Genomic DNA, 26,541 nt, shown 5'->3' on the forward strand with positions numbered 1-26,541 from the left:
CCATGCGGCTCTTATTTAGCTTGCTTACTCCTCACTCAGCAAGGAATCATAGACACAGTTCTTTGGAGCTAAAGTATTGCAACTATGATTGTTAGTTATGTAGAAATTCGTGAGGTCTAATCCTATGAACTGTGCCGTTATCATCGAAAAGTGTGTGGGTACATTGCAACTGCTGAATCACCAAGCTAGCCTTGCAATGATCGAATGGGGATATTTTCTCAGCCAGAATTTCCTCCCTTCGTCCAACAACAAGATTGCCATCCCAAATGCCATCGGCAGAAACCAATGCGCAACCGGAATCGTGCTGGTGCTAAGATTTTGCTGGAATGTCGGCACATAGTTGAAAAACACTGCAATCAGCAACGCAAACACGATTGCTGGGAACAAATACACATTACGAGTATCCACCCTGAACAGCGGCGGGTGCTGTAGGATGGACAAACGACGCGTGCGTACCGCCATCAGGTTGAACCACTGCATGACCACGAGAGTGACAAAGTAGATCGAGGATGCCGTATTGAGGATGCTTGTGTATTCAGCCATCGACATGTTGCTAGGCACAGTGCCGAAGCCGAACCATAAGGTGCCAAATGTAATACCACGGCGAGAGGCGAACCAGTAGCTCATAGCAAAGGACGAGACAGTTTGCAAGACACCGATAAAGCCGTATGCGTAGCCGATGAGTTTGAAGTTGACGAGGCGGTCTTTCGCAGGGTTACGTGGCTTGCGCAAGAGGACGTCGGCTTCTGGCTTCTCGTACGCGATGGCTATAGCTGCGGCGCAGTCTGTGAAACAGCATATGATGATCATGAGAAACGAAGATAGAATCTGTGGTAGGCCGAAGAGGACATTGGTCATGATAGGCCAAAACTCTGAGAACGATCCTGCGGGGAGGAGATAGCAGATTGTCTTCTTCAAGTTATCGAAAACAACACGGCCATACTTCACAGCCTCGACAATAGCGGCAAAGGAGTCGAGCAGGACCATGTCTGCGGCCTCAATGGCAACTTCAGAGCCCCCGCCCATGGCGATACCAATGTCTGCGGCTTTGAGCGAAGGTGCGTCATTCACTCCATCACCTGTCATGCCGACCGTCTCCTTGCGTTTTTGGAACTCTTTCACGATACGAAGTTTTTGTTCTGGTGTTGTCCGGGCAAAGACAATTTCATCGTAGGCACAGAGGTTTTCCCATTGATCCTCGTCGAGTTGCATCATGTCAGGTCCGCTTAGAACTATGGCGCGAGGGTTCTGAGGATTCATGTCGACGCCCCCGTAGGAACTCACAGCAGTCGACGGAACTGATGTTGACCTCGAGAGAGCGGAGATATCGTCGACAGAGTGAGCCGTAATTATACCGCAATTCTCTGCAATGGCTTGGGCAGTGAGCCTGAAGTCCCCAGTAACCATGTGAAACTTGATACCAGCTCCACGCAGGGTACGAATGACGTCTGGGATTTCTTGTCTCACGGGATCTGTGATTGCGACGAGACCGACGATACCCAAACTGGATGCTGCTTGCTCCATGATCCAGTCTTCGAATTCGTAAGAGTCTGGTGCAGGCATTTTCTCCGTCGGAATTTCCTTCTGTGCAAAAATAATGACTCGCTTAGCTTCGCGCGACCATCTGTCTTTGGTCTGTTCAAGGTAGGTGGAGTACACGCTGTCGATGGCCTCGTTAATGCCAGCAGAGGTCAGGTAGTGAGTACACCGCGGGAGAAGGACGTCGGGTGCGCCCTTAAGTGTGAGAAGAACAGTCGAATTGGTTGAACTAGCGTCATGTATTCCACTCGATCGTACAAGCTGAGCCATGAACTTATTCTTACTGTTGAAAGCCACCCGGTGCACACTTGCCCACTGGCTGCGTGCCTCCGCGACCGAGCGAAGACTTTCAGCGAAGCGTAACACCGCTTGGTCTGTCGCGTCGCCGAAAACCTTTCGGCATGCAAGAGGTTCAGAGACTGTTGCAGCATCGAATTCTCCCGCGTTGCAGAGTGCACCTATGAGCGATAGGCATGACAGCGTTAAGACAGGTGCTGATACCGGTTTAGCTGTACCGTTAGTTTCCATCACGCCAGATGCAGCCACCGCAGTCAAACTTTGTTGTTCGACCATAATGTCGGTGACAGTCATACTGTTTCTAGTCAATGTGCCGGTTTTGTCGGAGCAGATGACCGACACGCTACCCAATGTTTCGACAGTCTTCAGACTTTTGCAGAGAATCTGGTTGCGCTTCATGATGTTCGCCGTGATTGTCAAGCTAGATGTCACAGCAATGGGCAGCCCTTCCGGAATGAACGCTACAGCAACACTAACACAGGCGATTATGAGGTTCGATACGCTGAGCCAGTTAGGGTGATCTTTGCGAAGCCACGTTGCCCTACTGATGTCAGTCACAGCGACAGCTACAGCAATATATCTTACCAGACGGTAATGACTACGATAACCATCGTGAGCATGACACCGACAATGACGGAGACGAAGTAGTATATCTCGCGCTCCAGGTTTGTCAAACCGGTATTGGGCGCGCTTGTGAGCTTCGCAAGCTAGGAACAGGCTGTCAGCTTCCGTCATTATCGGCAAGAGGTTTTACGCACACGACCAAAGACCGAGTTGTCACCCGTGGCGACGACAACACCAGTAGCCTCGCCTGACACACAGTGAGTTCCGGCCATGCCAATACAGGCTGTCTCGAGAAAGTTGTCATCCGTCGATACTGTCGAGCCTCGAATTGGAACGGTTTCGCCTATATCGTTCAGCGATAATACTCCATAGATGATCGAGGATCGTACCCGTTAGAACCGAACGGTCAAATTTGGCGTCAGCAGAGACATGGACATAGCGTACATCCGCGGGCAATTTATTTCCTAGCCTGAGATATATAATATCACCGGGAACAATTTCTGAGCCAGCGATACGAATTTGTTGGCCGTCGCGAAGAACAATTGCTTCATCGGGTATCATACTAGTGATTGAAGCCATGACACGAGAGCTGGACCAATCTGTCGCATGTCAGAAACATAAGAGTCCGTCTGGAACGACTTACCCTGATAGAATGAAAAGCACGCTTGAATGACCCAAACTATGGCGAGCACGACCGCAAGAGCCAGATTCGCAACTTGAGGAGGTTTACCTAGTGGCTTCCATGCGATGAAGACCAATATTGAAGCAACAAACAGAATGGAGCCAAACCCTCCAAACAAGTACAAAAACGTTTTCTTCGCCCACTGTGATGGCGGCGATGAAAAGACGTTGGGTCCATAGTCCTTGAGCTTTCTTGCAACTTGTTCTTTGGCTAGTCCCTGGAGTGGTGAAGTTGAAAGTCGTTGATAGAGTTCATCTTCATCTAGGCGGTGCCAGACAGTATCGGCGAACTCTTGAAATGATATGTTAGCTTACAGTGATTTGTCACGGGTGATTTGGGGAGCAGACCAACTCCTTTTTCGTCTTTGGACTTGCTAGCTTTCTTTGATCTCAGTGCTTCTTTGGCATCTCTGGTATTCGACTCTTCAACGTTGAAAGATCTGCGGGCAGGCAGTTAGTATTGTCGATTACAACGTTGGGAGGAATATAGAAAAGGCATACAGGGTCTTGAATTGAGTAGGTAGGACAACTTTAGGCTCGACAATCCTCATGGAGTGCATCGATCGAATACTGTCCATGGACAAACGACGACCCCTGGACCGCGAGTGTCGATTATCGATCTCGTCCGCATATTGAACGCGTAGCACGCGGGGCTGAACTTCGGGGTCTGTTACTTGTGGTTCCTTTGACTCCGGCTCCATTTACGAGTATAATAGTTTGCCAGGTATCGGATATTGCAGGTCACCCAGTTGATAGCTACGTCGCCAAATGCAAAATAATTGACAAGGCAGGCACAAAATCAAAAGCGTTTTGAGAACCGACCTATACGTGGGGCGAGATCAGTTCTTGTAAGGACAGAGATACCGGAGGACCATTTCTACTCCCACAGCGGCTGCACTATATGTTAGCATGTGTTTGCATCAAGGAATCTAGGAGCGCCTAGGCATATCACGTGACTGAGGCATTTTTGAGAACGGGAACCAAGGAAAACGGCTAAAAGGGGGCGGTGCTGCGAATCATCTTGTTGTGTACTTGTTTCCCTGCATCACAGAGGCATATCGCTTGTCTACAGAGCTGTTCATTGGGTGACATTGACGGTAGACGTTGCGGAATCTCCGGCTACAGGCCATGTGTTGTGTGCATAATCCCAAACCTAAACGTCAGATAAGCTATACGCACGTGTAGACAGAACCATGGACCCCACATATATGGTCATGTCAAGTTCTGAACCTGCGGACAAACGGGAACGCCGTTTATCTGGCGAATCATGCTTCTACCCTAAGAGGTAGCAACATATCGAATGCGAACAAAGCAAGCTGTCGATGGTATGTGGATAGTCGTTGTATGCCATGCAAGCTGAGCCTGCACTCCATGGCCGAGGAGAGGAACCAAGGTCTAAAGGTTGGGGTCTTTGGGGTGTTGGGGTCCATGTTAATTGTCCATTATACTTCCATTCATCTGCAATTGAAGCGAGGCCGGATTAGGGAATCGTATGCGGCATCTCCACTGTCTACCTCGACACGGCAGTGCGACGCCACATGCTCATCTTATGCAACCTTTCGTTGCTGCTGGCGGTGAGCGATTTGTTTCCTTTCGCATAGAAATGTTACCATAACAATCCTCCCGGGGGCTCGCGTGTCAACCGTCAGTGAGCGAGCGCATAGCAGCTAACCTAGCCTCGAACAGTTCGCGGGTGCCGCGTTGCGCAATTTCCGCCATTCTTCCACACACTCATGACAAGACAAGGAGTAGCTACGTCCATAACAATAGATATGTCATGTTCAGACGACTCAAACACCAGCACCTGGTTCTGAGAACCACTGCGAGAGATGGCGCTACGCGCTCGCCGCCTGCTAGGATTGTCGTCGGCACACTCTATTTCGCAGCCCATCCGGGGTCCAGCTAGGATGTACGAAATGATGCAAGCCTCGTGGGAGGGATATTGTGTAGCTTCCCATGGTTTCTTGCATGTCTAGTCTAGGGGATGCCGTATATTCCGCCTGACCTTCCGTCTACCAGGCCAAGATGTTGACACCAACGCCGCGCAAAGCGTCAACTACCCAGGTAGGGACTCGGCTCGTATCATTATCGTATAACCTGCGAAAGAAATCTTTCAGGAATGCCGGATACGCGTCATCCATGATCGCCTGCCTTGCACGACCCATCAGCGAAAGCTGGTAATGAACATTGTGCATAGTCAATAGGTGGGCTCCAACTGTTTCTTTTGCAGCCAAATGATATATGTAAGCTCGCGTGATGCCCAGACCGCCCTCTGACAGAGGTTTGCAGCATATACAAGTACACCCTTCCTCTATGGACGAAAAGTCTTCAGAGTATGCAGCATTTCTCAGGTTTAATATACCTGCAGACGTCACCGCATTTCCAAAGCGAGCGGTTCGCGTTGGCCACACACAGTCAAACATGTCGGCGCCGAGGGCAACAGACACAACGAGATCTTCAGGATATCCCTGCACATGTCAGCGAAATATCATAAACAGTATTGCGATACATACAACGCCCATAACGTATCTTGGCTTGTTGTCCGGCAGTAGGCCAGTACACGTGTCCACGACCCTGCAATATGCGTCTTTGGCTTCACCTCCAGACAGACCACCGATAGCTATACCAGGTGTATCGCGTGCAACCATTTCTTCGGTACATATGCGCCGAAGTTCGAGATCGAGGCCGCCTTGTATGATGCAAAAGAGGTTCTGAGATTCTGGCTTCTTGTGCGCTGTTATGCATCGGTCAAGCCACCTTATTGAGCGCCACATTGCCTCTTCAATTCGCGCAAGATCCGGTGATGTTGTTGCAATGACATCATCGAGCTGCATCATGATGTCGGACCCTATGGAGTTCTGTAAGGATATCGAATGTTCGGGAGTGAGAAGCCTGTCGCGTTCAGCAGTAGTTTAATGTCTGTTTAATGTGGACCTACATTGGTGTGCCATCGTGCGGGCTTAGAAACCTCACTCCATCCTCAGTAACCTGAGCCAGCTTCAGGAGAGATACCATCTGGAACCTTGATTCGGCGTTAGTCACGACTGTATTGTCCACATGGATTATTGGATCACCGACCCACCACTGTCTGTCTGTGTCAGCATACGAGTTCTCACAAAGTGAATTAGGAGTCAGAGACCTGTCAAGAGGTTATGCGGCCATGATTGCAACTTGTGCGCTCCACCTAATGCATCCAAGGTTTCTTGACCCGGCTTAAGTCCTCTATGACCGTCAGGCGCGCTCAGTCTTTTAGGTGGACCGGAGGAAAAGCATACAAGTGATATGTATTATTCAGACATAGTCTACAACCAGTCTCTTCTAATTGCTCCGGAGTCAAGCCCTTCAAAGATCCCTGCGTCGCAACCGGCATGAATATGGGGAGCGGCACTGGGCCATGAGGAAGGATAAGATTCGCAGCGCGGGCTTTCGTAACCTGAGATATGTGTCAGTGCATCGTCTTGGGACCTTTGAGTCAGTACTTACCGAGCATTTGGCAAGAAGCTCGAACTGCAATGCTGAGTGCATATTCGATACCAATTCCCTTTCCAGACTCGCACACACACCCACACACGCACACAATGACTGAGTGGAGGTCGCGTCGCACTCCGCCCAGACTGGAGCTAATTTTAGCTTAGACTGATCGGCGAGCGGCCGGTTCTGATAGCGGCCGGTGCCACTTCACGCGCCGAGATCCCGGCTCGTAGGGCTGACTTCAACGCGTCCCCGGACTTCTAGCATGTTCCTACAGAGAATCTATCGAGATTAATCATCGTCAGGCTTCAAGGCCGCGTCACGCATCTGTTGTGTCTGTGCTCCTTTCCTCTACTACATCTACTGCCACAGCTCCAACTCCTTTGTCATGTCTTCAAAATCTTCTGAACATCAGAACCCTACGAGCTATACCAGCATGGCAGCAACCGTCGGGGACGTGGAAGCTATTGGGAAACACTGCCAGGCAGCCTTCTGCAACCAGCTCGACTTCCTACCTTTCCGCTGCGAGAGTTGCAAAGGCACCTTCTGTCTCGAACACCGGACGGAATCTGCTCACAAGTGTGACAATGCAGGTGCATGGGCGAAAAGAAGGCGTGAAGCTGAATCGCGATCGTCTGGATACACACCAACACAGAAGCCTACTGTCCTCAACCACGAAAAGCAATGCGCTACTCCAGTGTGCAAGACACTCATCGATACTCCTCTCACCCCTAGCATCCACTGCCCAAACTGCAATAGACACTACTGTCTGAAACACAGAATGCGCGAAGACCACGACTGCTCAAATCTCAAGCCCCTCGGCGCACGTCCGCCAAACATGATGCAGCAACAAAGGGAAAAAGGCCTCGCAGCGCTCGATAAGTTAAGATTATGGGGAGCAAGCAAAAAAGATTCGATGGCTTCTACCGCACAGAAGTCTGGGTCCACTATCGTATCCAAAGCCTCCTCTGGCTCCGCACGGTCTGCTGCCGCTAGTGTTGCGGCCATAAACCAGCTCAAGAGGACTGCCGTAGGCGATGCAAGCATAGCACAGGACAAACGTATCTACCTATACGTCGACGCTACGGCAAACACTGCGGAAAAGAAGACCGGAAATTTCTTCTACAACAAAGAACGAACTGTTGGACACCTTCTTGACAAGGCGGCAAAGGACCTCAAAATACCAAATCTCAACAACAGCGGCAAAGAGGAAGATAAGCTTAGTGTATGCCTTGTCATGCCGAAAGGCACCCGGGTGCTCAAATTCTCCGAGAAGCTCTGCGAAAGCTGCCAGAACGGTGACACAATACACCTTATACGTGGGTTTCCGTCCGCTCCGAACCTGATAGAAATGTAGACTTATGCTGTCCTTTGTTTGCTCACTGTCTTGGATCTTGGTTTACATGATATATTGTACAAGGCGCAGAAAGGTCTCCTAGTTTCGATACCCAATCTCATTCGCGTTTCCCTCATCAAATCGACTGTCTATATCCTGACTAACTTCATCTGCGAGCTGTTGCAAAACACTGTCCTCCCACCTCCATGTGTGTAAGTAGTCCACGACATCTTGGACGTGGCATGCGAGAGACAACTCTAGCTGTGCAACCGCCCAAAATTCCAGTCTGTCCCATGTGACGACTACTACTGGAGCATTCTCAGGGGCTGGAAAAAGCTTCACTCAATGTATGTCACATCTCCAATTCTGACTACTACTATCGAAGTGGAACTAAGTAGCATTGTCCCACAGGCCTCTAGCCAGCCTCGCCATATATGTATTTACCCATGTCTAGTTGACACCTACGACTCTCCAACGTTACGGCCCTGCAAGTTGATACTGACAAGGCTCGCGGCATAGGTATTGTTACAGTTTTGACACAAGACGAGTGTTCCATCCAGTAACATACCCGAAACCTATTCCGTAGATAAGAGATCACAAAATACAGGCCTCCATTCCTCTTCACTGTCTTCGCTATGATGGTCCCCCTGGCAATCCCAGCCCCTGCAGGCACACATTCTCGCAGCCCTACACAGAGAGTCTCTAGTGATCCAATGATTGCACTCTACTCAATGCACCTGTGCTGACCGTAGCGTCAGGTCCACATACCTGCAAAGGCTAATATGCGACATCGTAAGACAGAGCAATGCTTTTAATAAAGAAGCAGTGCATACAAACATAATTTAGCCTGAGGGCGTAAGTTGCTAATGCCTGCTTGTGAGATTCAGCACAAGATCTTGCAGACACTTATGACGATTCCTTTACGAAGTTCCGAAAACACAGCCACACAGCCACACAGCCTTCCATCTAGTGACTCAAAGGTGAGTACAGCAATCAAGATCACAGAGACTGTGTTGCCTGCGTATTGTATCAGTCATAGGTCGTAGAGTATGTTATTGAGCTCGGCCCCACAAGAAGTGATATCTTACGACAGAGGGATTCTGATATGCAGTCCTACCTACGATACTAGACTGCCAACGCTCTTGCAGCGAGAGACTACTCAATCATTTGGTAACTCTGATTGGAGGACACATAACAAGGCAAGGAATCCCATCTTCAAACAAAGTTTCACATAAGGTGATACGTACGCCTCTAAATATCGCGCCTAAGGCGACGTAGTGTTATCTGGAATAATTCAGAACGTGGTATATTGGAGCTCATCCCCTCCACATTACTTCTTCTTTTCTTCGGCGTTCTTTTCCATATTCGCCTTGCTAGCTGCAGCCATCGCTGCTTCTGTCTATTCATGTCAGAACATCGAAAACGCAGATCTAAGACTGTCAAGAGCAGCGATACCTTACACCTTGGACAACGCTCTGTCTTGAGATGCGACCAACCATGTACTTGACATATAGTCTGATGGGTCTTGCAGAAGTGGCCGACCCTGCAGTTTCCTTTGCTTCTCATTGGGCAGTGGTGCGTTGTAAATCCTTTTCCTGGCATGATGATGTGCTATGGACGAATGGTTGATGGGAAGCAGTACCTTTGTTTTATCTCAAACAGGAGTATGGTGCTGGACTCTGAATGGAATTCTTCAGGTGTTGCAGAAAGCTATTACTGTTCTTTTCATATCTGCTAGCTAGAACATGTGCACGCAGTCAATGGCGTTGACGATGGAAGCTGCTAGGCAAGCGACGGCCGCTGGTACGGTTGTCCCGTTGAAGCGGTGCACTTCTGTCAGGCGATGGTAATAGCCATTCCCGAGTGGTATAACGGTAAATCGTTACTAAGTGGTGTTCAGGTAAAGTTCCCTTTCAATTGTATTATGTTTTCAAGATTTTATTTTCATGGATGTTAAAGGTCAGCGATGCAGTCTGTCTTGTGAGTTGAAGCACAGTTCCATTCAGATTGTGATGTTCTGCATGAATGAATGTAGTACAGTACATGAGGATCACAATTGGGAGCACCTGACTCCCTTTTTGCTCTACGCAACTATTAATATATTGTGAAATATCATCGACAGCTTGTTCCTTATCCAGCCTTCACACCGCACGCGGCGGGCTAGACCGGAACGGGACGTCGCTCGCGTGAAAACCAGTCATGTCGACCATTTGAGGCAAACATGGACACGTTCACAAGCATTGCCAGCTCCCACATCATACTTTTACAACCATCTAGGAATGATGTGCGTCAACAAGATCCTCCCCATCAACGCTACTTGACAACATCAACTAAAAGTCTACAATGCCTGAGCAGGAGATCACGCCCCTGCATATAAATCCCTGTGGAGGGCCAAACGCTGAATCGGACGCAGGATCAAGTTTTGAACCTTCCCGTGACGCCGAGATATATTTGGATTTGGGGAAAACAACGGATGGCGATGACGATGACGATAACGATGATGAATCGGACACATCCACTGTCCAGTACGAACAGGAGTCCTTCGATACCTTTAAGTTTAGAGTGCTACAATTTGCCCAGCGGATCTGGAATGTATCATCAGCTGAACACATTACGATCGAAAGATTGCGGGGAGGAGGATACAATCGGGTTATTGGTATCACTGTCGACACGCCTGGAGCAGCCGGAAGCGCTCAGTATATTCTGCGGATCGCGCGGTCTTATAGACCTAGAGTCGACCGAGACGCTGCCGCCTTCATCTTCGCCAAAAGATGTGGTGATCTCGTACCAGGATGTATGCCAGTTCCTCATGTGCTGGCCTTTGAAGAAGCACCTTGCAATGAACTGGACGCTCCTTACATGATCCAAAGCCGGCTACCGGGGGAAAACCTTCGCACAACATTCCTAGATCTGGAACACCATCAAAAAGTCCAAGTAGCGACACAACTTGGCCGCATAGTTCGCCTCATGCTATCTGTCAAGAAACCTCAGGCAGGGCAGATTGCCTTTTCTGCAGATTCTCGAGCCATGAATATCTGCAACCATCGGATCGACTCATCTATCCCCTCGGACAGAAGTTCCTTTTTTCTCCCACAGCCCATCATAGAGCCTTTCTTAACCTCGCCTGTGTTGCAACATAACAGGTCTTGTTCTACCGGAGAGTTTATAATAGGCAAATTCAAGTCACGAAAGAAAGCGCTTGAAGAGGAAAATGTGGATGAATCCACAAAGTATTTCGACGAAGACTATCTGGACCAACTAATCACCATGACCACAGAGATGGATAGTGAGGGATGGTTCAGGAACGTTCCGTTCTCTCTGTGCCACTGGGATTTTGAACCTCGAAACATTCTTCTTAGCTCCGACCGAGACGCGTCATCAGATGTCAATATCACAGGTATCCTAGACTGGGACCACGCCAGCATTGCACCAGCTTTCATGTCGTGTAGGCCGCCAATGTGGATCTGGGCATGGGATGATGAAGATGATGAGGATGAGCGCCTGGCCAACGATGAGCCTGCCACGCAAGAGGATCGTGAACTGAAACAATGTTTCGAAGAAGCTGCTGGGCCAGAGTATGTGCGTTACGCATATCCTCCGCCATATCGACTTGCTCGAAGACTTGTGCGGTTTGCAATCGAAGGATTCAGTCCCAATGATAACAACATGCGCTTCAGTCACTTCTATCAAGAAGCCGAAGCAATGATGGCAGAATGGGCTGGCATGCGGACAGTCTCTCCTGTAGAGCGTCAGGAGGGTCCTTGCGACGAAGTGCAACAGAATGGTACTGGAGAAGAGTGCTCGACAGAAAGCATTGGGACCACCAGTGACGAAGGGGCTGTGTTCGTTGATCCGGACCAGGACTAGTCGTAGACTGTAAAGCCTCTCTTCCGTAGACTACAGTACTTCTTCTCCTTCTTCCCTTTCTCTTGCCTGACTCAAACTAGAATCATCACTTCTTACATCTTCTTCAACAGAAACACACGCCATACGGAAAGCTCGAGAGCGTCAAAATCTCTCGTCATACTGTCTCTAGGTCAGAGATGAGTTGCAAAGCTCATACCTAAATGTTCTGTCGTAAACAATGTAAGGCATAGCTCTAAATACTCATTCGTTCAGAACGCTTCTTGTGCAATATGGCTCACTCATGATGCATAGTCCTACCAAGCATACGTCTTTGTGCAATCATTTGCTATATGGGCCCTACGGAAGAGTTAAGAAAGAGCCCATAGCTTTAGATTTCGGCATTCGACCCAGATGTACGAATACGTATCTATGAACGTCAGTCGATGAACCATCTCTTCATTAAAACAATTGAATCCTCACGACCTGGCTACTTAACCGTGAACAACATGTCTCATTCTTCTGGATAGGTAGTCTCTCAATGGCAGCAGCGTCTACACTATATGCAACTGCCTCTAGATCAAATACGATGATGAAAACGAGAGAAGGGTACGAGTTGTGCTAACGGGATAGACTGGTCCCTTTGAATTCTGCATGGTCCAAAGGCGAACCTGCCCTTCACGATCGGAGCATGACTTCGTCAGACAGAATATTGCGACTGGAGACCTGTCAGTAATCACCCAGTCCCCAGCCAGTCGTGGACACAAATACCTAGACTGCATTGCGTTGAGCTTGCTATTTTTCTCTATAGACCCCTGAAAATCCTGTGGTATATGATAATAGCGTCCGTTCGACGCATATATTGATGGAAAGTCTTCGCATATGAGGGAAAAAGACAACAGGAATATCCAGGGCGCACTTGGACCCTAACAATGTTCTATCCTTACCATCATCGAGCTCCGACCAATCGTACTAGTCAAAATACGAGCATTAAGACGCTACATTGCTTAGCGCCATCAAGCTACACGGCTCGGATGCTTTCATTTCTCCTCCGACTCGCCAGATTGGGGGATGCCCAGTCCGATCTTTGTCGGATCCTGCCTCGGTCAGTCTGGGCGAGAGTCATAGCAGCCATATTGCTCCAATAATGACTGCGACCTCGTATTCAGGCTCCACGTGTGATCGCCTTCAGCTTTCAAGAACATGGCTCGCTCATTGAGCGTGCTGATGGCTTTCCGTTGGCGTTGGAAATCATGACTCGAATGACAAGGCTGGCGCTCATATCAAGAGTGCTTCCTCGCCTTGCATATCCTTTTCCAACATCAAGGCGTGCAAGGAGAGAGCAGGATGTTACTATCTGCACTATATATCGCGTTCATTGCTTTCGCGACTTCAGCGTACGCCGGCAACTATGCAGGCGACTTCAACGCGCTCATCGAATTCGCGCCGCTGGCTGTAGATTCATCAAGCAATGCTTCGAATGTCGAGCAAGCCAAGAGCAACGATTACGGGATGGACATGTTTGCGGCAATGAAGTCGAGGCGACAGTCTTGCTCAGCTGGTTATGGGATATGCTATGGTACGAGCAGTGTTTCCGCATCCGGCAACTTTGTTCTGAACTTTCCACAGAGACTGGGCGTTGTTGCCCCGACCCGGACGGCCAAGGCGGATGCTGTGATGGCTCGGGAGTGTGTATCACTGCTGGCGACACCTGCTGTGCGGCTGGTCATGCGTGTCAAGCGGGCCGGGATTGTTGCGGTGATGGATGCGTTACCGAGGGCTCACAATGCTGTCAAGGAACAAGTTCGTAAAGACATTAATATCCACAGACTTTGATCCTGACCAATCCAGCCGTATACGTTTGTACTTCCGACGAGGAGTGCTGCTCAGACTCCTGCATGCCAATAGGGAGTCAGTGTTGCGACAGTATGTATCAAGTCCAGTGATCTCTTCTGCATTGGCTAAGGCATTCTAGATGGTCAGTATTGCGAAAGTGGTAATAGTTGCTACAGCTTTGACGACGATCCATCCGATATCTTTTGCTGTACTAATGAAGCCTGCACTGCTTATGTCGAGGGCGGCGTGACGACAACACGTACGACTTCACAGGCTCCACCACAAAGCACCCGTCTACCCTCAACAGAAGAGTATCAGTACTACTACATCGTCTATACTTGGTACTACTATGCCTATTACTATACTCTTGTTCAACGAACATCTGTCGTTACCTACACCTACACCACGACTACAACTACATTATCAATATATGCCACCAACTCCCAGGAGGCCTCTTCCATCGGAGAAAGCCAGATCGAGACAATCACGCGAATACCTCCGGAGGATGCAAGTACCGAGTTGGCGAGTCTTGTTGAGACAGCTCCACCATCAGTATCGCAGACAGCCAATATCATAGCGGGGACCATCGCACCCGGAGGTACGAGAAGCGTAGCAGCGACCACTACCGGGACGGGGCCGGAAGAGACCGAAGGTGCGAGCGCTGGAGCGAGGATTCAGGCGGGCCTACCATTAGTGGCGATAAACGCGATGGTAGCATTATGGATCTACATGTAAATCCGGAAGTTAATAGATGAGGTACACTATAGGCAACATTATCCGTCTAATGTAATGTAGGGTTAATTCAGATCATGTTTCGTTGACGACTTTTCTTATCAGACGTCCAAACGGGCTGCTGTATTTCCGTCCATGTCTACGCTCAACTAATCTTACCAACTGCAACTCAAAATCATGCCCGAGTGAGCAGTCCTTATACTTGTAGAGCATACATAACAAAAAAACCATGCGGACAGCAAATCCCTGACACATAGCGAAGTATCATGAAAGATACCAGAGTGACGGAAACGGTGACAGCAACTGTGAAGTGCTAAGAATGGCAAGTTCTGACCTTTGGGCGGCAACAATAGGTCTCCGTAGAAGACGGCACTATATAAGCTCTCCCAAGATGAGGGTTAAATGCGAAAAAATATTCACACGAGCAAAGGAGCGCCCTGTTCCAAAGAGTTATGCATGCGGCGCTAGCAGTTCAGATCTCAAATAACAAGGGGGAGCATTTCGCCGTCCGGGGCGTCAAGTTGACTATGCCTTGTGGAACATATCTGACTCCCGTGACATGTTTGAGAAGTTGATAATCAGTGCTAGGTGATGTGTCGCAGGTTATTGCATGTCCGCCAGAAGCTGAGTATAGCTGGATCATTAAGCCATCCAAGCAGTCGGACTCGTACTACAGGTATTCGTGCTGCTCTGGGGAAATGCTTATGATCTGAAGAGGACGACGGCGGAAGGGTAGCAAGACGTCAAATGAAACAATATGGAGGTGTATTGTGTATTATTGGATGATTATTTGAAGACAGTCAGACTATAGTTGAGCAGTTCTACGTGCGGGTAGGCTCTCTCTGTCTGAGACCTGCCATATTCACGAAGTCCTTCCTCGTCCACACGTCAAATATGCAATGAGGACAGAACAAATCTCTACTTTTTACCGCGTCGACCTCCCCGACGACTGTCACCTTGACCTCCACGGGCACCACCACGTCCTCCTCTACCGCCACCACTTCGTTCAATATGGCCAATGTTCAAGCCTTGCACACCTCTAAGGCCCATCTTTCCGACAACCGTTCTGTCAATCAAAGGAGGTTCGGGACAGCCCATCGCTCGTGCATATTCATTGGCCTCTTGAACGAGCATGTTGTTATCGAACTGGAGTTGTTTTGTAAAAGATTTGTTGAAACCCAACCAGGCCTGATATGCTTTTGCCTTGGTGAGCTGATCAACGCCTGTGAAAGCTGCGGCTAATTCACGGGGTTGGCTCAACGCTAGGTCTTCGAGAAGATCTACAGGGTAAGGTTGAATGGGGAGACGCTTGTTGACATGCAAAAAAAAGCGTTCGCGTTGTGTCAGGATTATGAATGCGCGACCTTCGTTTCCGGCGCGCGCGGTACGACCAACTCGGTGGACGTACTGATCGCCACTGGATGGCAGACCCACCTGGACGACATGCGAGACATTCGGGAAGTCCATTCCACGGCCGATAACGTCACTTGCAAACATGATGCCAGCTTTGGCCTCCTTGAATTCATTGGTTGTTCGTGTGCGGTTCGATTGAGTGAGTCGCGACTGGAGCTGGAAGACTTGGAGCGTTGAATTGCTTGCAAGCAGATTGGTGAATAGCGAATGCATAAGTGCCACGCCATTGGCTGTGGTCCCGAAAACAATGACCTTGAAATCGCCGACAGTGGATTTGTATTCCATCTGCAGGAGCGCCCAGAGTGCATTATACACGTCGCTGACTGACGGCACAACCGCAAAAAACTGGGGTACACGATCGATTGTTGGCGTCTCGTTAGGATCAACGGTCGATAAACGAGTGTGGTCGTTCTTCAGGACTTTTGACAGCACAGGTTGGATTTTTGGAGGAATAGTGGCGCTGAAACACATGCCTTGCCAATTGGCTTGCTGCTTCTGTGGGAGTCGGCGCAAGATGTCGTTGAGGGCTACTAGAAAACCGGCCTCTAGCATTTGATCCGCTTCATCCAGAATCAAAGTGCGAATGGATTGAAATTTATGGGCGATGTATTCATCGTTGAGGTAGTCATTTAGTCGACCGGGAGTCGCCACCAAGACCTTTGGGTCACCACCGAGGAATGTTTTCAGATCACGCTCCTTTGAGGTACCACCGTACGCGGTATGACATTCGATCTTCGGTTGGAGTTTGGCTGTGACTGCATTGCATTCTTTCGCGATTTGCAGTGCAAGCTCACGAGTAGGTGAGAGGATGAGGATCGCAACCTGGCCTTTCGGAATATTTTGATTCGAGGCGAGTAGTGACTGCAGCGCTGGCAGTAGGAATGCAATTGTTTTGCCAGTCCCAGTCTTAGCTTGGACGAGGCAGTCGGCTTGATAGTTCGGTAGCTCGGTGAGCACTTTTTCCTGAACCGGTGTCATGAACCTGGGCTTGGTGGTCAGTATATGCCTCCGATTGGCGCTAAACCAGGACGGACGTTTTTCTCACTGGTAACCCATGCTGTTCAGGCCGTTCAGCAGGCCTGGGGCCACATTGCTCTCAAGGACACTCCATCTCTGCGGCTCCCTGGTCGTTGTTCCAGCAGTGGCCATAGTGTGGTTTCGCGTATGCACGGAGATGCCCAGATGCAGTGGTTGAGGACTGAGAGCCTTGGGCAACTGTGAGCTGTATGTTGTATGTGAAGGACTGTGACGCGTTTCTAAACAACGATTGAAAGAAATTGGAGATGCCAAGCTTTGAGGCGTCGACACAGGGCTCGCGCTAACCCATAATCGGCTTAGCTGTAATTGACAACGTTGATTACGCTCCACGACGATGACATTCACTTGTCTGCACCAGCGTTGCAGCAGCGTCTCACATGTGCCACCGGCTATCAGGAATCCTGAAGATGTACTCAAGACTTGAAAGGGGTGCCCGTGCTGACAAAACAGGCAGTGGATATTACATCTGACTCGAATTCCAGACCTGAAAGCAAGAATCCACTGTGACGTGACCTTTCCACCCCTCACGCCACAGTAAGGTTGTCCATCACCTCGACATTGACCTTCCACTGGTCCCACAGATGTGGCATCACTCCCTGCATCAACGTGGATGCAAATTGCTCTTTGGCCATGTGCTTCAATGACCAGTAGTGTCGTAGGAACTGTCCGGTACATTCGGGGATGTTTACCTCAGGACAACCGTTCGCATCTCGACATGGCAGCTCTTTGATGTTCTCCCCGAACTCATATCGAATGAACTCTCCTAGTGCGGACTGTTCATGGAAATACTGTAGCTTCCATTTCTCGCACCCTGGATATCGTTCGCCTTTCGTACACTCACTCCACGCGTCGTATATATCTTTCGCGTGTGGAGCCGCGGGCTGCGTAATCATGAACCCTGTATTCGGCAGCACACGGTGTTTCGAATCGAAATTTGCTCCTGCGGCCGGATCTAGAGCGGTGGCGAGCGCAGTCGCTTCAGTGATGTTCCAGTAGTTGAACAGCCATTCCAGCGGAAGGTGAGGATGCACAAATGCCACATCCGCATCCAACGTTACGATCCAGTCGTACGAACTCAACATACTGGCCGTCGCAGCGATCTTACCCCAGGTTCCGTAGTGACCCTCCCATGATTTTGCACGGATGAACCTATAGTCGTATCCGTGAATTAGTGCGAAGAGTTGATGCGACAAGATTCCTGCAGAGAGATAATGTAGGTTATCCCATCTAGGAGCGTCTGTAGAGAACACTTGGCCTTCTCCATCGAGCGGTCGAGTATCGACATCAAGTATGAGCAGCCTCTTTCCGAGTCGTGATGTAAATCGTAGCGGTTCAGATGTGGACAGATTGTGACGTTCGCCCGAGAGATCAATAAAGCTTGAGGCATCGATATCGACTACGGAAGACTGATATAGGGCCCGAAGTATGTCAAGAACATTGTGTGTACTCTGCGGGACCGAATTGACGGAGCCAGGGCCATCCACCGAAAATGTTACGAGATGGAAGCTTCGCTGTACCAGATGTGTTGGTAGCTGGCTAAAGGTGAAAACTAAAAGGCAAGTTCCAAACACGAGGAGCCAAGCAGCGACTCTTGGTATTGGAATAGAGGTGAGATGTCGCATGATAACCAGCATTTCTTTATTGATAACGAAAAGGTTTACGGCATTTCCGCACTTAAGTATGTGTCTGGAGCGCAAACATAATGAAGCCGTGCTACCTCAAACAAGGTCAAGTCTTGCATGGAACTGTGCGAGAAGTGCGAATTAATTGCAAGGACTGAAATCCTGAGATGGCCCTGTGGTGAACAGTGCCAGCATGGTTCAAAGCTCAGACTCATCGCTACTTCATTCCGTGGTCTGTGGGGTGCTTACGAGCTTTACGTACAAATCCGTTCTCAATCCTGGCAGATTTTGAAACCCTGTAGTTGCCCGAGGGTACGTGCTCTAAGAATAGAGTCTTACAGACTGATAAAAACTATGTCCGGAGGTTGAGAAATTGCAAGTCTTTCCACAAAGCGCAAGGGGCCCAGCTATCTTTTCCTTGTTGCGGTCGCTCCTTAGGATGCACGATCAAGAGAACACCACAGGCTCGAGAAGCACTGAAAATGTTAATTTTCCAGACGAAGAAGCGGATTTACGGGTCTTAGACAGCTCCAACACTCACATACCCGTATCAATTTGGTATGTCAAGAGATCAGCGCTATAGGATCATGTCATCACTGATCCTTAATTAGTGCATGGATAGCCTTGAGTTCGCTCGTTATTGCCTTCAATAAGTGGATTCTAGAGCGCGCACCATATCGTGAGACCCTACAGAGCATATACTTCGATCGTAACTGACAGAAGATGAGCTATTCTACTTACAACATGGCATCTGATCACGGCCTCCCTACTCACGCAGATACTAGCGTTATGCTCTCTACTGAGGTTTTCCGACCACAGGATCACTCCGCACAAATACATCCAGGCAATTGTCCCAATCGGCGTTTTCTACAGCTTCAGCCTCGCGTGTGGCAACATAGCATATCTGCACCTTAGTGTCTCCTTCATCCAGATGCTCAAGGCTATGGCACCAGTCGCTGTTTTGCTAACAAGACTTGCCATAGGTCTTGCCCGACCAGATCTAGAGGTTCTGTTCATTGTTATGCTGGTCGCGGTTGGTACCACTGCGACAACCTCCAGTGAAGCGCTATTCAGTTGGGTTGGCTTCCTCTATCAAAGTGGTGCTGTGGTATTTGAAGCTGTACGGGTGGTGCTGGTCGAGAAGCTGATGGGTACCAGAGAAAAGATGGACCCATTAGTCGCACTATATTACTACGCACCAATATGTGCAATCATTAATACAGCATTATTCATAGTATTTGAGCTTCCGAGAGTCAATCTACAAGAGATAGTGGCGGTGGGCGCAGGAGTCTTGCTGTACAATGCGGCAGCAGCATTCCTACTTAACGTTTCCTCCGTGATGGTGGTAAGTTCTCGAACTATGACTTGGACCGGCATATCTGACACAAGATAGATTGGGAAGTCATCCTCCCTAGTCTTGTCCCTTTCGGGTATACTTAAGACTATAATAATAGTCGTTGGATCAGTGCTATTCTATGGAGACACTGTGTCTGCTATCCAGGTTCTGGGCTACTCAGTAGCCCTGATAGGCTTAATCATGTATAACGTGGGATTCATGCAAGTTCTCGAGACCTCAAGAAACATACGGCAGGCAGCTTCTAGCAATCCGCTCGTCTTGATTGCGATTATAACGACCGGCATTAGTATAGGATGTATGATGGTGGTGTACTTCCAAGGAGTACTTCTCGCTTGAATGTAATAGCAAGCGGTCAGCAGATAAGATGGCAACTTTTCAATACAAACACATATCGCCAGCTTGTTATCTCCTATTAACACTCCGCCAAGTAATTCTTAGATCATGGAGTAGGACCAAGCAGTCACAAATACTCTCGTATTACTCAATCTACCCCGTGGAGAACTTACTATTAGTCCTAAAAGAGACGTAAGAGTACCGTGATGCTATATTGTCAAGGAGATTAGTATAGAATGTCAAATGGTAGGAGCAAAGGCAGCTTATCTACCTACTCTTGTCTCAGTAATGCTAGGAGTATTGAGTGGTCTCTACAATACTTACTATAGTCACATATAGGGTAAGCTTTCTTTGGAGCTCTAATCTCTTACCTCTATAAGTGGACATTAGATACGGAGACTCTGTATGTCATGCTCTCCGCTACTCCCCTAAGCCCAGATGGATAGTCACCACATGTGCATGTCAGATCAATATCACGAATCTAAGGAGTCTTCGAGTGGCTATCAATCTAATGGTAGGAGTGGGCAGAGGATCGATTCCATAGTACAAAGACTGGCCATCTTTCATGTTTTAACTTAGTTTTATCTCCTTATGGTTCACTTAGAGTTACACAAATTCGTTGCATATGCCACCTGTTGCCTATGCCGGACATCTACATCTTCTGAATATTCTCTATGGCATTCTTCTAACATTAAATATCTAGATTTGTGAATGCGACTTTGTAATAGATGAAACATGATCAAAAAAAATACTCTATAGGAATCTAAAAGTAAGAGTACTCTAAAATACTAACAGCATAATTATATCCAAGAAGGAAATTCATTTACTAGTTAAAGAGGTGATATCTAGGTTGTGAATGATACATAGAATACTAGCAGTAGATACCTTAGTAAATCAATTCGCGTTTCTAATGGATATTCCAAACATGATATGCAATAGATCATATAGATATCGATACATATCAAGTCTAATCATTATATGCCCCGTGACAGATATACTTATCAAGAAGATAGCTATAATGCGAAAAATAGTATAAACCTTGAGGATGACTCTATCTATCCTTAACTTAGATAATTGCTGTTTACATACCAGTCTTAATAACAGGCTTTGTCATTCATTCCATTTTAGATGATTGAGGACGCTACACATACATGTAGCGACGTAGCATTCCTAGAATCCTAGATAATCAAGCAACCTCTTCAGTTGCTCCTCATTCTCGCGCCTGCATTTCTTGATCACTTCTTCTGACTGTCGTTGCAAGATGTCAGGATTACTGAGACGCCATGGCACGATAGTACGTAGTATAGTGTCAACATCTGCCACCTTTTCGATTCCCTTGATCGTCTTAGGCCTCCTGACGTCCAGCTTCTCTAGCTCCTCATCTAAGACTCTCGCAGCTTCCCAGTCTACTCCATTCTCAGTAGATTGTGGGAGAGGTGAGGGAAACCCGTGCAGCCTAGCTTCGGTCAGTGCCGCTTGCTCACCTCCTTCTTCACCACACCAGCCTCGAAATTGGCCGCCGGCACCAAGAAAAGACCGTAGGTACTCGTAAGAAGGGTGCAAGATACTAGAGAAGTCGTAATCAATCAATCCAGTAATACGAAGGGTCGAAGGGTCGATGAGAAGGTTACTGGGGTCTGTTGGAAAAAAGACTGTTAGTCTGGTAGCATGTACGCGAAGTGAAAGAAGGACAAGGAGACAAGGCTTGGAAAGGGGTACTTACTGAAGTCGGCATGTACAATTGACTTGTCCTGCTTTGTCTCCAGTGATTCGAATTGAGCTGAGAGTCCACGCTCAACAAATGCATCCAACCTGTCTCTGATACCTTCACCGCGCCATCCTTGAACGTGAGGATTTTCGTCCACTTCCCGGAATTCCTCTTCTATTCGACCCCTAAAAGAAGCCTCATACGATGGCCATGGTCCTTTGCCAACAGTAGGCATGACCGCGCTTACGATTTTGCCATCCTTGTCAAAGGTCACACCTCCAAATGCGGTAATAGTTTCGGGAAGTTGGTAGTCCTGCAAGCCTTTGAGCAGTCTAGCCATCTGTGCAAACACTTCCCTCTTCTGCGGAAGTTCCATTGATGGGAATAATTCATCCAGAGAGGTACCAGGCATCAGTTCCTGGATGGTCCAACCAAAGGAAGACTTGGCTGCCGCACTGCCCCAGGCATATATAGACGGAACCACATGTGGCTGGAAGTCCCTCAGCGCTGAGGCGGCGAGACTGATGATGGCCACTTCGTTCTCAATCCTGGTCTCATGATGCATTCCTTCAGCATTGGGATTTGCAAGGCGCACTATGAGATTCTTGGTGCCGTCGGGAATTGATACACAGCCAGGACGGTGAGATACGCCATACTTCCTTCCCTGGTCTGAGCTGGTCGGTTCACAGAGTGTAATACGATAGACAAAATTATTGTATCTAAACGGAAACTCGGGGTCGTATAGGATGGGAGTGATTTCAGCATCTGACTATGATGCGGTGAAAAGTTAGCATCAGGCACCACCCTTGAGCATGCCGATGGAATTAGGCTTACGTTGACGCCTAATTCCTCACGCAGCAGACTTTGAACGAAGTCGATTCGGGCTTGGTAGCCCATATGATTGTGATTAGTGGACATGATGATAGACTCTAGAAGTGACTCAATAATTTTCTTTCGTAAGCTCTAAACGTCAGTAATTTTGAACGGTAGTGATGGAATGTACCAGTGGACAACAAAAAGGTTTGTGGGGTTTATATACTTGCACGTAGTGCAGATCTCACAGGGATCGAAACGCCAGGCACCACCTTCACTTCAGGTAAGGTACACACTTGGCAACATCACGTGATGTGGGATGAAGAGCACAGACTTGCTTGGCGCAGCTGTGCCTCAATTCAATTGCGATGGGCTTATTTCTTGATTATGCTACGGCTAGCGGTCTAGCTTGCGATTCATCCCACCGTCTCCGCTACCAAGAAAGGTAGCAATGTTTCCTAAGCATTGCCGACTTTGAAAAAACGTTTGACATCGCGAAGTCTTGAATGAAGCCAGGATCCTGAATCGTGCATGTTCATCAAATGAGCGTGGTAGCCCACCTCAAGATCGTTGACATCGAGAGATTCTGGTCCATTTGGTAGCTTCAAGTCCATCAGTACCTCTGTCAACCAGATTGAGTCGTATGCATACCCAGTGATCACTACCGGTCAGGTCTTTATCGCCATTCGAAGCCAATGGTACAGCAACAGCAAGATCTTGCCCATCGCGAGGACTGTTGTAAGCAGACACCCACTGGGATCTCGTGGCCGTACTATCGACAGTAAAGCCAGCCTCAGATTTTTGTGCATCACGAGGGATCTTGTAAGCAGACACCCACTGAGATCTCGTGGCCGTACTGTCGACGGTCGTAGGGTTTACATCTGGATCATGAATAGACCGTTCCTTGATGGCCTGTGCTACGTTAGTTCCATATCATATCATAGAGCGTTAGAAACTCCCGGCTATGTTGACCGAAGGCGCTATCGCCATGCATGCCGCGGTAGCAGCCAGAGTAGAGGAGAAAAACACTGTCTTCATTTCGAAAGGAACTTTCAGTTGGTCGTTTTGCGCGTTGGGTAGAAGTATTCTATTCTTATATCTACTCTAATCACGCTAATCATAATTACAGACATCGGTTAAATCTCTCAAGGCTCATCGTATAAGTCAGGGGATCCCGGGAAGCAGAATAGGGAAGGGATTGGATGCTTGCTAGATTTCTCTTGCCAGCCTACAGAATATTCAACATATTTGTTCGTCTACGGCATAGGCTTATCTTGCCTGACTGTTGCACTAAACCGGGATCGTGCATGTGCAGGAGGACAGCATCACAATGCGGGACTAAGTTGTAGAGGATCACTAGTGCGACTGAATGTTGCATAGATGTGCAGGGGACAACCACAGCGCCAAAACACTCTGCTGTGCCTCAACCCAGCATTCTAGCATTCCCGAAGCACTGCCATACTGCTGTCCCAGATATCCATTATTCAGCACATTTCGGAACATCTTTAAGTCAAGCCTCGAACATAGATTGTAATCATCATTCTCTTTCACAATGTTTCGACGCCAAGCAGCTGGGTCGAGAGGCCATGATGGACTTGAGTATGTTCGTCTTGAAAATCTCGACTCCAGTAGTATAACCACTACTGGGATACATAGGGCACCAGATGCAGAAGAGCAGCCCATTGTTGGACAATACGAACCTATGCGCAGACCAAGAATAATTGTACTAAAGCGCATCGTCTTTGTTCTCTCCTTGGTCTTAAACTTCGTGAGCGCCTGGAAATGGTTGTTTCCAGGATCCTTATATGATCGAATTCTTACATACTGTGAGGCCAGATCACTCCGAAATGAGTCCGCGTGCAGAGTACTAACCAGAACGAGAAGCTCCTGCTCTGCCTGTTATTGAGAATGAGAGAGTTGTTTTCTCAAGTGCGTTTGGCATTGAACGATCACCATTCCAAGGAGAGCCTTCAGAAGCGAACAATGAATTGTGGACCGGTCTCTACGACTGTAAGAAGTCCATGATTTTGCTCGGTTACCAATGCTAATTGTTTTGAGTTGGCATTACAAGAATCAGCGCAGAGGAAGCTAGGCCTATGGACAACAAGACTCTCCCCTTGCCCGATAACAAGGGCGGCTACGTAGTTCAATTATCAGTGTTCCATCAGCTTCATTGTTTGGTGAGTCTGAACTGCGTGAAATGAATATGAAAATCCGTGCTGATCGAATTGTCTGACAGAACATGATCAGAAAGGGTATATATAACGGTGTCGATATGTCGAATGTGGATGAATTGATGGGTATCGAGCATATTGATCATTGTATTGATATGCTCCGTCAAAGCATAATGGTATGTCAGTGCAACGCATGTGACTCATTCTGACGAGCTTCGATAGTGCCATAGTGACATAACTCCTACTACGTTTGCACGGCAATCGCTCAAGGACAGCATGAAAGTCGTGGCAGAAGTTGTCCATACTTGTAGGAAGTTCTCTAATATTCAACAGTGGGCCTGGAATAGACGGATCAAAAGCGCCATTGATAAGGAGACGGTTGTTACTAATGATCCCTTGGGATGGGGAACGTACACATATTCACCATAGGCTTATTCAGTTGTGCATAGATATTGCGAATCTGGCAGAAGGGTTGATAGAGTAGTCATACAGTATCTAGTTTCCAGACCACTCCCTCTACAGGGCTGGTAGAGATCTAATTGATTGGGACGATACCACAATGTGGGGACAGTGCGGCTGTACCGAATTGTCGGTTTTACGAAAAAGGCCAATATGTATTGGTAGGAGATCAAACGAAGCGTCCGAATAGACTCAATTGACATCATTTTCTGCATAAATTCCTAGCTCAGAGTCATGCTTGTTGACCCATTCTGTAATCGCAGCGAAGTCTCGACACATGTGGGTTGTAGAGAAACGGGGAACAGGTTTCAGTTTACCAACGTCAGTGTAAAAGACGAGACCTATATCTCCGTTGCACATTAGGACCTGACGAAGGAGATCTATACAGTGATCTGTTTACCCTTAGATAATATACATTCCTGAACAGTACTAGAACTTACCAACGTGCTCCCAAACCATATCCGGGGGATCCTGGAATGTGTCGACATGTTGATAGTTCTGCCGCCAGATGAATTTACGAGTTATATCTAGACAATGCAGCTGGTGATAAACTTCGACTGTAGCATAATAATGACCGTTGACGCCTTTTGAAGGCTTTGAAGTTGGATCAAACGACTGCAACGTCTCATTGTTAACTAGAAGCATAGGCTCTGCTGAGAGTCAGAATGAAAGTATGTATACTGGTGTGGCCGTAGAGAATTCGAAGACAATACATACGATCGACCAACCTCTTCCACGCGTCGTCAAGTTGTGGTCTAGGAGGACCCTTGTAAACTGATGGTGCTCCCAAATCAGCGTCAAACCTCTTAGGACTGTATTGTGCTAAGTCAATCAGAGGGTCTCCATTGCGTTAGTACCAGAAGCGGAGTTATAAAAAAGGATTTACATTACAATGACTCTTCAAGACTCGTTGTTGTCGGCTATCTGTTGGAAGCAAAGTCGTCTTGTTACATGAATTTAGTCGTTGGAAACTCCAGATATTGAGGATAACGGTGAAAAAGAAAACAACAATGTTCAGACTGGTCAAGATTCGGGCCCAGCAGGCTCGAAATGAAGTCGTCTCGTGATTGTAAAAGACCTCCATCGCGAGAAGCTTCACAGTCAGTAGACACCTTCAATAAGGGAGCCAGAGGCTCCAGAAACCGATTATCATGCTCTTCCTTTTCGCTTCACCCTGTCATACGAAGGCTCTAGTGCAATTACTGGGCAGTCGCGGCATTTCATAGCCAACGTCATCTTGCTGGCTCCAGAAAATCCCTCACCATGTAATCTCAAAACGTATAACCACTGAGGTGGCCTGGCTTGACCTGTTTAAAAGGAGGATG

At 48.1% G+C, this 26,541-nt stretch overlaps 12 protein-coding genes across 12 annotated transcripts; 5 read left to right on the plus strand and 7 right to left on the minus strand.

Annotated features, from left to right (window-relative positions):
• Positions 1-42: 42 nt before the first annotated feature.
• Positions 43-3,965, minus strand: EJ05DRAFT_31495 (P-type ATPase-like protein). The gene is made up of 7 exons (XM_033740717.1): positions 3,583-3,965; positions 3,430-3,521; positions 3,044-3,373; positions 2,790-2,999; positions 2,595-2,743; positions 2,422-2,543; positions 43-2,377 (listed from the first exon to the last, which is right to left on the minus strand). Exons 1-7 carry the CDS (start codon positions 3,780-3,782, stop codon positions 178-180), a joined length of 3,303 nt encoding a protein of 1,100 aa, XP_033605696.1. The 5' UTR covers positions 3,783-3,965; the 3' UTR covers positions 43-177.
• Positions 3,966-4,706: 741 nt separating this feature from the next.
• Positions 4,707-6,609, minus strand: EJ05DRAFT_516670 (queuine tRNA-ribosyltransferase; the record flags this gene model as incomplete). Its single annotated transcript, XM_033748660.1, has 6 exons — positions 4,707-5,549; positions 5,595-5,973; positions 6,020-6,125; positions 6,221-6,303; positions 6,357-6,514; positions 6,565-6,609. 6 exons carry the CDS (start codon positions 6,604-6,606, stop codon positions 5,094-5,096), a joined length of 1,224 nt encoding a protein of 407 aa, XP_033605697.1. The 3' UTR covers positions 4,707-5,093.
• Positions 6,610-6,940: 331 nt separating this feature from the next.
• EJ05DRAFT_496077 (uncharacterized protein) lies at positions 6,941-7,909 on the plus strand (the record flags this gene model as incomplete). Its single annotated transcript, XM_033746331.1, has 1 exon — positions 6,941-7,909. One exon carries the CDS (start codon positions 6,941-6,943, stop codon positions 7,907-7,909), a length of 969 nt encoding a protein of 322 aa, XP_033605698.1.
• Positions 7,910-10,151: 2,242 nt separating this feature from the next.
• On the plus strand, positions 10,152-11,755 carry EJ05DRAFT_506863 (uncharacterized protein; the record flags this gene model as incomplete). Its single annotated transcript, XM_033747863.1, has 1 exon — positions 10,152-11,755. Exon 1 carries the CDS (start codon positions 10,232-10,234, stop codon positions 11,753-11,755), a length of 1,524 nt encoding a protein of 507 aa, XP_033605699.1. The 5' UTR covers positions 10,152-10,231.
• A 1,019-nt stretch (positions 11,756-12,774) lies between these two features.
• On the plus strand, positions 12,775-14,387 carry EJ05DRAFT_472164 (uncharacterized protein). The gene is made up of 4 exons (XM_033743130.1): positions 12,775-13,310; positions 13,361-13,534; positions 13,583-13,657; positions 13,707-14,387. The coding sequence occupies exons 1-4, from the start codon at positions 13,079-13,081 to the stop codon at positions 14,300-14,302; spliced, it is 1,077 nt and encodes a 358-aa protein (XP_033605700.1). The 5' UTR covers positions 12,775-13,078; the 3' UTR covers positions 14,303-14,387.
• A 727-nt stretch (positions 14,388-15,114) lies between these two features.
• Positions 15,115-17,008, minus strand: EJ05DRAFT_31781 (DEAD-domain-containing protein). The gene is made up of 2 exons (XM_033740736.1): positions 16,747-17,008; positions 15,115-16,694 (listed from the first exon to the last, which is right to left on the minus strand). Exon 2 carries the CDS (start codon positions 16,688-16,690, stop codon positions 15,218-15,220), a length of 1,473 nt encoding a protein of 490 aa, XP_033605701.1. The 5' UTR covers positions 16,691-16,694; positions 16,747-17,008; the 3' UTR covers positions 15,115-15,217.
• A 266-nt stretch (positions 17,009-17,274) lies between these two features.
• Positions 17,275-18,372, minus strand: EJ05DRAFT_496081 (uncharacterized protein; the record flags this gene model as incomplete). The annotated part of the gene is made up of 1 exon (XM_033746332.1): positions 17,275-18,372. The coding sequence occupies one exon, from the start codon at positions 18,370-18,372 to the stop codon at positions 17,275-17,277; it is 1,098 nt and encodes a 365-aa protein (XP_033605702.1).
• Positions 18,373-18,732: 360 nt separating this feature from the next.
• EJ05DRAFT_472166 (TPT-domain-containing protein) lies at positions 18,733-20,115 on the plus strand. The gene is made up of 4 exons (XM_033743131.1): positions 18,733-18,930; positions 18,984-19,051; positions 19,101-19,717; positions 19,766-20,115. Exons 1-4 carry the CDS (start codon positions 18,812-18,814, stop codon positions 20,063-20,065), a joined length of 1,104 nt encoding a protein of 367 aa, XP_033605703.1. The 5' UTR covers positions 18,733-18,811; the 3' UTR covers positions 20,066-20,115.
• A 909-nt stretch (positions 20,116-21,024) lies between these two features.
• EJ05DRAFT_506868 (uncharacterized protein) lies at positions 21,025-22,819 on the minus strand. Its single transcript, XM_033747864.1, has 3 exons — positions 22,605-22,819; positions 21,786-22,539; positions 21,025-21,699 (listed from the first exon to the last, which is right to left on the minus strand). The coding sequence occupies exons 1-3, from the start codon at positions 22,686-22,688 to the stop codon at positions 21,233-21,235; spliced, it is 1,305 nt and encodes a 434-aa protein (XP_033605704.1). The 5' UTR covers positions 22,689-22,819; the 3' UTR covers positions 21,025-21,232.
• Positions 22,820-22,897: 78 nt separating this feature from the next.
• On the minus strand, positions 22,898-23,655 carry EJ05DRAFT_472167 (uncharacterized protein). Its single transcript, XM_033743132.1, has 2 exons — positions 23,544-23,655; positions 22,898-23,495 (listed from the first exon to the last, which is right to left on the minus strand). The coding sequence occupies exons 1-2, from the start codon at positions 23,619-23,621 to the stop codon at positions 23,145-23,147; spliced, it is 429 nt and encodes a 142-aa protein (XP_033605705.1). The 5' UTR covers positions 23,622-23,655; the 3' UTR covers positions 22,898-23,144.
• Positions 23,656-24,135: 480 nt separating this feature from the next.
• EJ05DRAFT_496085 (uncharacterized protein) lies at positions 24,136-25,186 on the plus strand (the record flags this gene model as incomplete). Its single annotated transcript, XM_033746333.1, has 5 exons — positions 24,136-24,409; positions 24,468-24,593; positions 24,642-24,763; positions 24,823-24,933; positions 24,980-25,186. The coding sequence occupies 5 exons, from the start codon at positions 24,136-24,138 to the stop codon at positions 25,184-25,186; spliced, it is 840 nt and encodes a 279-aa protein (XP_033605706.1).
• Positions 25,187-25,235: 49 nt separating this feature from the next.
• EJ05DRAFT_506871 (uncharacterized protein) lies at positions 25,236-26,536 on the minus strand. Its single transcript, XM_033747865.1, has 4 exons — positions 26,108-26,536; positions 25,934-26,056; positions 25,657-25,866; positions 25,236-25,608 (listed from the first exon to the last, which is right to left on the minus strand). The coding sequence occupies exons 1-4, from the start codon at positions 26,298-26,300 to the stop codon at positions 25,409-25,411; spliced, it is 726 nt and encodes a 241-aa protein (XP_033605707.1). The 5' UTR covers positions 26,301-26,536; the 3' UTR covers positions 25,236-25,408.
• Positions 26,537-26,541: the final 5 nt, after the last annotated feature.

This window comes from Pseudovirgaria hyperparasitica (assembly GCF_010093815.1).
Source record: "Pseudovirgaria hyperparasitica strain CBS 121739 unplaced genomic scaffold EJ05scaffold_1, whole genome shotgun sequence".
NCBI classification, from domain to species: Eukaryota; Fungi; Ascomycota; class Dothideomycetes; order Acrospermales; family Acrospermaceae; genus Pseudovirgaria; species Pseudovirgaria hyperparasitica.